Source organism: Coregonus clupeaformis, unplaced genomic scaffold (genome assembly GCF_020615455.1).
Source record: "Coregonus clupeaformis isolate EN_2021a unplaced genomic scaffold, ASM2061545v1 scaf0299, whole genome shotgun sequence".
Classification (NCBI taxonomy): Eukaryota; Metazoa; Chordata; class Actinopteri; order Salmoniformes; family Salmonidae; genus Coregonus; species Coregonus clupeaformis.
Genome location: NW_025533754.1, coordinates 176,459 through 189,307, shown reverse-complemented (window position 1 = coordinate 189,307; position 12,849 = coordinate 176,459). Strand labels below are relative to the sequence as shown.

Here is a 12,849-nt window from a genome sequence, read left to right as displayed (position 1 = left end):
TGTTAACAGTCAATAGTAGAAATATAATAAATACAAAAGGCTAAACATGGAAAATGAAACTATAACTAACTAACTGTCATCCTCACCATTATATCAGTACTACAACTACCATCATCATTACTACTACTACTACCACCACCATCATTAAACTGCTATCATTACCATCACCCCTACTACCATCATAATTACTACTACTACTACCACCACCATCATTAAACTGCTATCATTACCATCACCCCTACTACCATCATCATTACTACTACTACTACCACCACCATCATTAAACTGCTATCATTACCATCACCCCTATTACCATCATCATTACTACTACTACTACCACCACCATCATTAAACTGCTATCATTACCATCACCCCTACTACCATCATCATTACTACTACTACTACCACCACCATCATTAAACTGCTATCATTACCATCACCCCTACTACCATCATCATTACTACTACTACTACCACCACCATCATTAAACTGCTATCATTACCATCACCCCTACTACCATCATCATTACTACTACTACTACCACCACCATCATTAAACTGCTATCATTACCATCACCCCTACTACCATCATCATTACTACTACTACCACCACCACCATCATTAAACTGCTATCATTACCATCACCCCTACTACCATCATCATTACTACTACTACTACCACCACCATCATTAAACTGCTATCATTACCATCACCACTACTACCATCATCATTACTACTACTACTACCACCACCATCATTAAACTGCTATCATTACCATCACCCCTACTACCATCATCATTACCACTACTACTACCACCACCATCATTAAACTGCTATCATTACCATCACCCCTACTACCATTTTCATTACTACTACTACTACTACTACCACCACCATCATTAAACTGCTATCATTACCATCACCCCTACTACCATCATCATTACTACTACTACTACCACCACCATCATTAAACTGCTATCATTACCATCACCCCTACTACCATCATCATTACTACTACTACTACCACCACCATCATTAAACTGCTATCATTACCATCACCCCTACTACCATCATCATTACTACTACTACTACCACCACCATCATTAAACTGCTATCATTACCATCACCCCTACTACCATCATCATTACTACTACTACTACCACCACCATCATTAAACTGCTATCATTACCATCACCCCTACTACCATTTTCATTACTACTACTACTACCACCACCATCATTAAACTGCTATCATTACCATCACCCCTACTACCATCATCAATACTACTACTACTACTACCACCACCACCATTAAACTGCTATCATTACCATCACCCCTACTACCATCATCATTACTACTACTACCATCACCACCATCATTAAACTGCTATCATTACCATCACCCCTTCTACCATCATCATTACTACTACTACTACCACCACCACCATCATTAAACTGCTATCATTACCATCACCCCTCCTACCATCATCATTACTACTACTACTACCACCACCATCATTAAACTGCTATCATTACCATCACCCCTACTACCATCATCATTACTACTACTACTACCACCACCATCATTAAACTGATATCATCACCATCACCCCTACTACCATCATCATTACTACTACTACTACCACCACCATCATTAAACTGCTATCATTACCATCACCCCTACTACCATCATCATTACTACTACTACTACCACCACCATCATTAAACTGCTATCATTACCATCACCCCTACTACCATCATCATTACTACTACTACTACCACCACCATCATTAAACTGCTATCATTACCATCACCCCTACCACCCGTACCACTACTATTTAGAATAATAATCACAACAATAATAATAATAATAATAATAATAGTAATAATAATACTAATAAGTAAGTTACTGTTTACTATGCAGATGTTATTATTCAGTGTCCCTCAGGCTATGGTAGGCAAATACATATTTGGCTGCAAGAGGAGCCATTGCTCCTTCGCCCATGAGTATTTGTTGTTTTTCCTCTGGGTTTAATAAGTTAAAATTTGGAATTAATGTAGTAATTTCTGTAAATAATGAATGTCATGGTGAGGAATATTTATCGCAGTAAAGGAGAAAGTGCATCTCTGTTTCTACCTCCCTGTTGTGCAGTGACCACATACACGCTCCTCTTTGGGTAGCCATGTCTTTTTATGTCTGCCGGTTTCTATTGCCAATTGATGGTCACTCAGCCTGTACTTGGTAAGGATCTGTCTCTGTTTCGTATCTCTGACAGAGTAGAGATAATCAGCCAATTTATAGTCTGTTTAGGGCCAGATATGGCTGTTGCGGTGACCGTATTACCACCACACCAGCGGTCACAAGTCATGAAGGCAGTCAAATTCCACTTGACCGTTTAGTCACGGTAACTAGGCTTCTCCAAGCTCTGATGCTGCTGCTGGTCATTAGTAGCCTACCAAACTTGCTAACTTCCTGGTACTCAGCACTCTATTGTCCCTCTAATCACTTTGACATCAATGCAAATGTGTTTTGAAAATCTGATCAAACACTTCATGGGTAAGGGGGTGGGGTAGAAGGATTACTTTATCCTATCCCAGGTATTCCTTAAAGAGGTGGGGTTTCAAATGTCTCCGGAAGGTGGTGAGTGACTCCGCTGTCCTGGCGTCGTGAGGGAGATTGTTCCACCATTGGGGTGCCAGAGCAGCGAACAGTTTTGACTGGGCTGAGCGGGAACTGTGCTTCCGCAGAGGTAGGGGAGCCAGCAGGCCAGAGGTGGATGAACGCAATGCCCTCGTTTGGGTGTAGGGACTGATCAGAGCCTGAAGGTACGGCGGTGCCGTTCCCCTCACAGCTCCGTAGGCAAGCACCATGGTCTTGTAGCAGATGCGAGCTTCAACTGGAAGCCAGTGGAGTGTGCGGAGGAGCGGGGTGACGTGGAGAGAACTTGGGAAGGTTGAACACCAGACGGGCTGCGGCATTCTGGATGAGTTGTAGGGGTTTAATGGCACAGGCAGGGAGCCCAGCCAACAGCGAGTTGCAGTAATCCAGACGGGAGATGACAAGTGCCTGGATTAGGACCTGTGCCGCTTCCTGTGTAAGGCAGGGTCGTACTCTCCGAATGTTGTAGAGCATGAACTTACAGGATCGGGTCACCGCCTTGATGTTAGCGGAGAACGACAGGGTGTTGTCCAGGGTCACGCCAAGGCTCTTCGCACTCTGGGAGGAGGACACAACGGAGTTGTCAACCGTGATGGCGAGATCATGGAATGGGCAGTCCTTCCCTGGGAGGAAGAGCAGCTCCGTCTTGCCAAGGTTCAGCTTGAGATGGTGATCCGTCATCCATACTGATATGTCTGCCAGACATGCAGAGATGCGATTCGCCACCTGGTTATCAGAAGGGGGAAAGGAGAAGATTAGTTGTGTGTCATCTGCGTAGCAATGATAGGAGAGGCCATGTGAGGATATGACAGAGCCAAGTGACTTGGTGTATAGCGAGAATAGGAGAGGGCCTAGAACTGAGTCCTGAGGGACACCAGTGGTGAGAGCACGTGGTGCGGAGACAGCTTCTCGCCACGCCATTTGGTAGGAGCGACCGGTCAGGTAGGACGCAATACAAGAGTGAGCCGCGCCGGAGATGCCCAGCTCGGAGAGGGTGGAGAGGAGGATCTGATGGTTCACAGTATCAAAGGCAGCAGACAGGTCTAGAAGGACAAGAGCAGAGGAGAGAGAGTTAGCTTTAGCAGTGCGGAGAGCCTCCGTGACACAGAGAAGAGCAGTCTCAGTTGAATGACCAGTCTTGAAACCTGACTGGTTTGGATCAAGAAGGTCATTTTGAGAGAGATAGCAGGAGAGTTGGCTAGAGACGGCACGTTCAAGAGTTTTGGAGAGAAAAGAAAGAAGGGATACTGGTCTGTAGTTGTTGACATCAGAGGGATCGAGTGTTGGTTTTTTGAGAAGGGGTGCAACTCTCGCTCTCTTGAAGACGGAAGGGACATAGCCAGTGGTCAAGGATGAGTTGATCAGCGAGGTGAGGTAAGGGAGAAGGTCACTGGAGATGGTCTGGAGAAGAGAGGAGGGGATAGGGTCAAGCGGGCAGGTTGTTGTGCGGCCTGCAGTCACAAGTTGCAAGATTTTATCTGGAGAGAGAGGGGAGAAAGAAGTCAAAGCATAGGGTAGGGCAGTGTGAGCAGGACCAGCAGTGTCATTTGAATTAACAAACGATGATCGGATGTCGTCAACCTTCTTTTCAAAATGGTTGACGAAGTCATCCACAGAGAGGGAGGAGGGGGGGAGGGGGTGGAGGATTCAGCAGGGAGGAGAAGGTGGCAAAGAGCTTCCTAGGGTTAGAGGCAGATGCTTGGAATTTAGAGTGGTAGAAAGTGGCCTTAGCAGCAGAAACAGATGAAGAAAATGTAGAGAGGAGGGAGTGAAAAGATGCCAGGTCCGCAGGGAGTCTAGTTTTCCTCCATTTCCGCTCTGCTGCCCGGAGCCCTGTTCTGTGAGCTCGCAGTGAGTCATCAAGCCACGGAGCAGGAGGGGAGGACCGAGCCGGCCGGGAGGATAGGGGACATAGAGAGTCAAAGGATGCAGAAAGGGAGGAGAGGAGGGTTGAGGAGGCAGAATCAGGAGATTGGAGGGAGAAGGATTGAGCAGAGGGAAGAGATGATAGGATGGAAGAGGAGAGAGTAGCGGGAGAGAGAGAGCGAAGGTGGGCAGTGTACATACATTTTATTAAGTCATACACCTTACCACCAAGTCCACTTTGGAGAATTTTGAAGAATAGACCTTCATGCCAAATAGAATCGAATGATTTTTTAATGTCAATAAAGCAAGCAAAGATTTTGCCCTCTTTTTTTTGGTGGACGTGTTTATTAATTAGTGTGTGTAAGGTGGATATATGGTCAGTAGTGCCACGGTTGGGGAGAAAGCCAATTTCACATTTACTTATTACATTTTTTTCTTGAAGAAAGGTTTGGATTCAAATTCAAACTGATGTCCCAAGTTGCTGTTTACGCACATTCCCCTGTAATTATTGGGGTCTGATTTGTCTCCACTTTTGTGGATAGGGGAGATGAGCCCCTGGTTCCAGACATCAGGGAAGCAGCCAGAAGTTACTACCATGTTGAACAATTTAAGCACAGCATTTTGCAACTCAGGCGTGCTGTTCTATAAACCAAAGCCTTCTTTGGTTTATAGATTTGAGCTTTTTCATTTAGTTCTTGTTGGGTTATTGGGTAATCTAATGGATTTTGCTTGTTTTTAATGACCGATTCAAGGATGTTCCATTTTTCTTGAATTTCTAATTGGGTATGTTGTAAGTCTTTTAGTGGGATGTTTTTGTATAGATTATCAAAATAAGTTTTCCAAATTCCTTCATCTTATATGGCTAATTCTTGTGGCTTTATCATGCTTAAATTGTTCCACATGTCCCAGAACTGATTTTGGTCAATTGCGTTTTCAATTTCTTGCGTTTTAGTGTATGTTTATACTGTTTCAGAATCTCTCTCGCTCTCTTTCTCTCTCTCTCTCTCTCTCTCTCTCTCTCTCTCTCTCTCTCTCTCTCCCGGAACTGATTTTGGTCAATTGCACTTTCAATTTCATCAAGTGTCTTGTTGGTATAATTCAATTTCTTGCGTTTCAGTGTATGTTTATACTGTTTCAGAGTTTCATAGTATTCATAGCGTAGCTCCGGGTTGTTTCGCTGCTTATGTTTATCATTTTACATTTGTCTTAGGTGTTTTCTAATTGTTTTACATTCGTTATCAAACCATTTTCCAGAAACATTTAGTTTTTTGTTTCTGATGTTGCATTTCTTTGGTTTTCTCAAATTTGCTTTTGATGCTGCTTTTTGGAATATGCAGTTGATGTTTCGAGTAGCCAAATTGACACCTTCTTTATTGTTTTGGTATATATCATTTCATTTGAGTTCAATGTTTCAATGAATTTCTCTGCACTGTTTGGAGCCCATCTGTACGATTGGTTCATGCTGTAGAGTTTATTGGGCAGTTTTTTTGAATGAATATTGCCGGTTAATTTCTTCAGAAACACGTTGATCTGACTGTGATCTGACAATGGTGTCTGTGGTCTGACAGTGAATGCACTAATGGAGGAGGGGTCCATGTCAGTGATGGCATAATCGACTACACTAGTCCCAAGAGCTGAGCAGTAAGTAAACCGACCTAAAGAGTCCCCTCTTATTCTACCATTAAGCATGTACAGGCCTAAGGCTCGACAGAGATGCACTAACTCCTTCCCGTTTTTGTTCAGTATTTGGTCAGGACTGTTTCTATTATTTATAATTGGGCTACTGTACAAGGAGGGGTGTCCCAATATGTGGTGGTTACCTCCCGCATCAGTGTAGTCAGGCTCAGAACCTGTTCTCGCATTAATCTCCACAAAGAAGCACTTTACTCTCTGCTTGAAATTTAATGATTTCTGTATGGAGATTGTCAAAAAACTGATCATCATAATATGATGAATCTGAAGGAGGAGCATAAGCTGCACATATGTATACATCATTGTCACAATAGATTGTACCTTTGTTAAGTTTTAACCAAATGTGATTAGTACCTTTTTTCATTTCATTCAGTGCTAAGTGCTGCTTATGCCAAATGAGTCCCGGCCCCATTTTAACATTTTTATGTTTGATTGATAGTATTAACCTTTCTCTATATCCTGAGGGACACTGATTATCAGTGTCTCCACGACACCATGTTTCCAGTAGGATTATGATGTCCTGTCCCTTGATGTTTTTAATCAATTCTGAATTTGTTGTTTTAGAATCATAATGTGAAGAGTACAGGCCCTGGATATTCCAAGAGCTGATAGTTAATGATCTCATTTATAATAAGTGATATTCACTGGTTTGAGTAAAGTACATTGAAAAAAATAAATTATAATGATTATAAATACAAATAAATAAACAATATATATATATATATATATATTCACTACCAGTCAAAAGTTTGGACACACCTACTCATTCAAGGGTTTTTCTTTATTTTTACTATTTTTATATTGTAGAATAATAGTGAAGACATCAAAACTATGAAATAACACATACAGTGGGGGAAAAAAGTATTTAGTCAGCCACCAATTGTGAAAGTTCTCCCACTTAAAAAGATGAGAGAGGCCTGTAATTTTCATCATAGGTACACGTCAACTATGACAGACAAAATGAGGAAAAAAAATCCAGATAATCACATTGTAGGATTTTTAATTAATTTATTTGCAAATTATGGTGGAGAATAAGTATTTGGTCAATAACAAAAGTTTCTCAATCCGTGTAAAGGAAAGAATGAATGGGGCCATGTATCGTGAGATTTGAGTGAAAACCTCCTTCCATCAGCAAGGGCATTGAAGATGAAACGTGGCTGGGTCTTTCAGCATGACAATGATCCCAAACACACCGCCCGGGCAACGAAATTTCAAGGTCCTGGAGTGGCCTAGCCAGTCTCCAGATCTCAACCCCATAGAAAATCTTTGGAGGGAGTTGAAAGTCTGTGTTGCCCAGCGACAGCCCCAAAACATCACTGCTCTAGGAGATCTGCATGGAGGAATGGGCCAAAATACCAGCAACAGTGTGTGAAAACCTTGTGAAGACTTACAGAAAACATTTGACCTGTGTCATTGCCAACAAAGGGTATATAACAAAGTATTGAGAAACTTTTGTTATTGACCAAATACTTATTTTCCACCATAATTTGCAAATAAATTCATTAAAAAAATCCTACAATGTGATTTTCTGGAATTTTTTTCCTCATTTTGTCTGTCATAGTTGACGTGTACCTATGATAGAAAATTACAGGCCTCTCTCGTCTCACAAAGACACGGTGGTTGGAACCAAAAATCTCAAATTTGGACTCATCAGACCAAAGGACAGATTTCCAGCGGTCTAATGTCCATTGCTCGTGTTTCTTGGCCCAAGCAAGTCTCTTCTTCTTATTGGTGTCCTTTAGTAGTGGTTCGACCATGAAGCAATCCGACCATGAAGGCCTGATTCACGTAGTCTCCTCTGAGCAGTTGAGGTTGAGATGTGTCTGTGACTTGAACTCTGTGAAGCATTTATTTGGGCTGCAATCTGAGGCTGGTAACTCTAATGAACTTATCCTCTGCAGCAGAGTTAACGCTGTGTCTTCCATTCCTGTGGCGGTCCGCATGAGAGCCAGTTTCATCATAGCGCTTGATGTTTTTTGCGACTGCGCTTGAAGAAACTTTAAAAGTTGTTGAAATGTTCCGTATTGACTGACCTTCATGTCTTAAAGTAATGATGGACTGTTAACATTGTGAAAACAAGTGATATAAAAACAATAAAAAATGAACAGTAAACATTAATATCTCTCTCTCTCTTGCTCTTTGTCTCTCTCTCTCTCTCACAGATCATTCCGTTCTCCAGCTGGAGGGGTCGTACCAGTTCAGAGGGCCGAGGTCATCACCACCAGGCCACCGCCCCCTGCCTCTCTACAGAGAGCACCTCGTCCTCACACAGCAACAACAACAACAACAACAACAACAACAACAACAACAACAACAACAATAACAACATCAACAACAACAACAGTCACCACGACAGCCACACCCTCTCCAACCTCCCGGAGTTCATGGAGTCAGTCATCGACTCGGTAAGTCGACTCTTTGTATGTGTGTGTGTGTGTGTGTGTGTGTGTGTGTGTGTGTGTGTGTGCGCGTGTGTGTATGGCAGATGTATTTGAATACTACAGAGATAACCTGTGAGTCAATGTACTCTAAGACAATATGTCTCTCAATAGGACTTGTATAGAAACGTCCAAATTCACCCAACCAAGAGATTCCCTACTAATGCTAATACTGGCGCCGGAAAAGATGGCTGCCGTTTTACAGCCCTCTAACCAATTGTACTATGATGTGTGTTTTTTCGCGTTATTTGTAATTTATTCTGTACATAATGTTTCTGCCATGGTCTCTTATAACCAAAAAGAGCTTCTGGATATCAGGACAGCGATTACTCACCTTGTATTGGACGAAGATTTTTTCTTCAACGAGTCGGACGCGAAGGATATCCTACAGACACTCGACAAGGCCCAAATCCCCGTCATTTGCAGGAGAAAGAGACGGAGATATCGTGGACGTAGGTCGGGATGCCTCGTAAGGATCCGATGGCGAGCGAGTAAACTGCCTCTTCCATCAATCCTATTAGCCAATGTTCAATCATTGGAAAATAAATTAGATGACCTACGATTACGCTTATCCTACCAACGGGACATTAAAAACTGTAATATCTTATGTTTCACCGAGTCGTGGCTGAACGACGACATGGACAACATACAGCTAGCGGGCTATACGCTACACCGGCAGGATAGAACGGCTGACTCCGGTAAGACAGGGGGTGGCGGTCTGTGTATATTTGTAAACAACAGCTGGTGCACAAAATCTAATACTAAGGTAGTCTCTAGGTTTTGCTCGCCTGAGGTAGAGTATCTCATGATAAGCTGTAGACCACACTATCTACCAAGAGTTTTCATCTATATTTTTCATAGCCGTCTATTTACCACCACAAACCGATGCTGGCACTAAGAACGCACTCAATGAGCTGTATAAGGCCATAACTAAACACGAAAATGCTCATTCAGTGGCAGCGCTCCTAGTGGCCGGGGACTTTAATGCAGGGAAACTCAAATCCGTTCTACCTAATTTCTACCAGCATGTTAAATGTGCAACCAGAGGAAAAAAAACTCTAGACCACCTTTACTCCACAAACAGAGACGCATACAAAGCTCTCCCTCGCCCTCCATTTTTGCTTATAAGCAAAAACTAAAGCAGGAAGCACCAGTGACTCGGTTAATAAAAAAGTGGTCAGATGACGCAGATGCTAAGCTACAGGACTGTTTTGCTAGCACAGACTGGAACATGTTCCGGGATTCTTCAGATAGCATTGAGGAGTACACCACATCAGTCACTGGCTTCATCAATAAGTTCATCGATGACGTCGTCCCCACAGTGACCGTACGTACATACCCCAACCAGAAGCCATGGATTACAGGCAACATCCGCACTGAGCTAAAGGGTAGAGCTGCCGCTTTCAAGGAGCGGGACTCTAACCCGGACGCTTATAAGAAATCCTGCTATGCCCTCCGACGAACCATCAAACAGGCAAAGAGTCAATACAGGACTAAGATTGAATCGTACTACACTGGCTCTGACGCTCGTCGGATGTGGCAGGGCTTGAAAACTATTACAGACTACAAAGGGAAGCCTACCAGACAAGCTAAACTACTTCTATGCTCGCTTCGAGGCAAGCAACACTGAAGCATGCATGAGAGCACCAGCTGTTCCGGATGACTATGTGATCACGCTCTCCGTAGCCGATGTAATAATATAATATGCCATTTAGCAGACGCTTTTATCCAAAGCGACTTACAGTCATGCGTGCATAAATTTTTTTTTTTTGTGTATGGGTGGTCCCGGGGATCGAACCCACTACCTTGGCGTTACAAGCGCCGTGCTCTACCAGCTGAGCTACAGAGGACCACAAGATGTGACCACAAGATGTGAATAAGACTTTTAAGCAGGTCAACATTCACAAGGCCACAGGGCCAGACGGATTACCAGGACGTGTACTCCGAGCATGTGCTGACCAACTGGCAAGGTTCTTCACCGATATTTTCAACATGTCCCTGACTGAGTCTGTAATACCAAAATGTTTCAAGCAGACCACCATAGTCCCCGTGCCCAAGGACACTAAGATAACCTGCCTAAATGACTACCGACCCATAGCACTGACGTCTGTAGCCATGAAGTGATTTGAAAGGCTGGTCATGGCTCACATCAACACCATTATTCCAGAAACCCTAGACCCACTCCGATTTGCATACTGCCCCAACAGATCCACAGATGATGCAATCTCTATTGCACTCCACACTGCCCTTTCCCACCTGGACAAGAGGAACACCTACGTGAGAATGCTATTCATTGACTACAGCTCAGCGTTCAACACCTTAGTGCCCTCAAAGCTCATCACTAAGCTAAGGACCCTGGGACTAAACACCTCCCTCTGCAACTGGATCCTGGACTTCCTGATGGGCCGCCCCCAGTTGGTAAGGGTAGGTAACAACACATCTGCCACGCTGATCCTCAACACGGGGCCCCTCAGTGGTGCGTGCTCAGTCCCCTCCTGTACTCCCTGTTCACCCATGACTGCATGGCCAGGCACAACTCCAACACCATCATTAAGTTTGCCGACGACACAACAGTGGTAGGCCTGATCACTGACAACAGTGAGACAGCCTATAGGGAGGAGGTCAGAGACCTGGCCATGTGGTGCCAGGATAACAACCTCTCCTTCAACGTGACAAAGACAACGGAGATGATTGTGGACTACAGGAAAAAAAAAAGAGGACTGAGCCCGCCCCCATTCTCATCGACAGGGCTGTAGTGGAACAGGTTGAGAGCTTCAAGTTCCTTGGTGTCCACATCACCAACGAACTATCATGGTCCAAACACACCAAGACAGTCGTGAAGAGGGCACGACAAAGCCTATTCCCCCTCAGGAGACTGAAAAGATTTGGCATGCGTCCTCAGATCCTCAAAAAGTTCTACAGCTGCACCATCGAGAGCATCCTGACTGGTTGCATCACCGCCTGGTATGGCAACTGCTCTGCCTCCGATCGCAAGGCACTACAGAGGGTAGTGCGTACGGCTCAGTACATCACTGGGGCCAAGCTTCCTGCCATCCAGGACCTCTATACCAGGCGGTGTCAGAGGAAGGCCCTCAAAATTGTCAAAGACTCCAGCCACCCTAGTCATAGACTGTTCTCTCTGCTACCGCACGGCAAGCGGTACCGGAGTGCCAAGTCTAGGTCCAAAAGACTTCTCAACAGCTTCTACCCCCAAGCCATAAGACTCCTGAACAGCTAATCATGGCTACCCGGACTATTTTCACTGCCCCCCCACCCCCACCCCATCTTTTTACGCTGCTGCTACTCTGTTAATGATTTATGCATAGTCACTTTAACTCTACCAACATGTACATATTACTTCAACTACCTCAACTAGCCGGTGCCCCCGCACATTGACTCTGCACCGGTACCCCCCTGTATATAGCCTCCCTACTGTTATTTTATTTTATTTTATTTCTGCTATTTTTTTCTCAACACTTTTTTGTTGTTTTATTTTACTTTTTTATAAAAAAATAAATGCACTGTTGGTTAAGTAAGCATTTCACGGTAATGTCTACACCTGTTGTATTCGGCGCATGTGGTAAATACAATTTGATTTGATTTGATTTGACTGTAGCCAAGACTAGACTAGACCTGATGCTGCTCTGTCGCTTCCGTCCTCACCCTCCTCAGAGCCGCCCCTCATTGGGTGAGTTCAGCACCAGCCAGCTCTCTGATAGAAGCTCTTCCAGAATTGACAGGGGCTTGCCCAATCAGGGCTCACGGACTGACAATCCTGCGTTTTTATTGGCCGGTTTCGTCTGCTCCAGTCGAAAGTGTCCCCCTGTCAGAATCCTGCATTTCTCATCCTCGCAGGTAGCTAAACAACGGTAGAACCAATCACCGTCATCCCATCTGATTACATCATCTAATCATTATGCCAGTCAGAGGACTAATCAGTGTGTCATTATCAAATATACATCTCTCTCTTTCTGTCTCTCTCTTTCTGTTTCGCTCTCTCTCTGTCTCTCTCTCTCCCACTCTCTCTCTTTCTCTCTCTTTCTCTCTCTCTCTCTCTCTCTCTCTCTCTCTCTCTCTCAAATTCAAGCTGCTTTATTGGCATGGAAAACATTGCGTCAATATTGCCAAAGCAACAATGTATACAATAGACATTGTAATAAAATAATAAACAATAATATAAAAATGTTAACAGTCAA

General features: G+C 43.8%; 1 protein-coding gene across 2 annotated transcripts in view; it reads left to right on the top strand.

Moving 5' to 3' along the window:
- Window positions 1–12,849, top strand: part of LOC121555450 (transcriptional activator Myb-like) — a 67,057-nt gene that overhangs the window by 34,785 nt on the left and 19,423 nt on the right. For both annotated transcript variants that reach the window (XM_041869301.2, XM_041869300.2), the window contains exon 8: window positions 8,378–8,620. In XM_041869301.2, coding sequence (XP_041725235.2) covers window positions 8,378–8,620 — 243 coding nt within the window. The remainder of the gene's footprint in view (window positions 1–8,377; window positions 8,621–12,849) is intronic.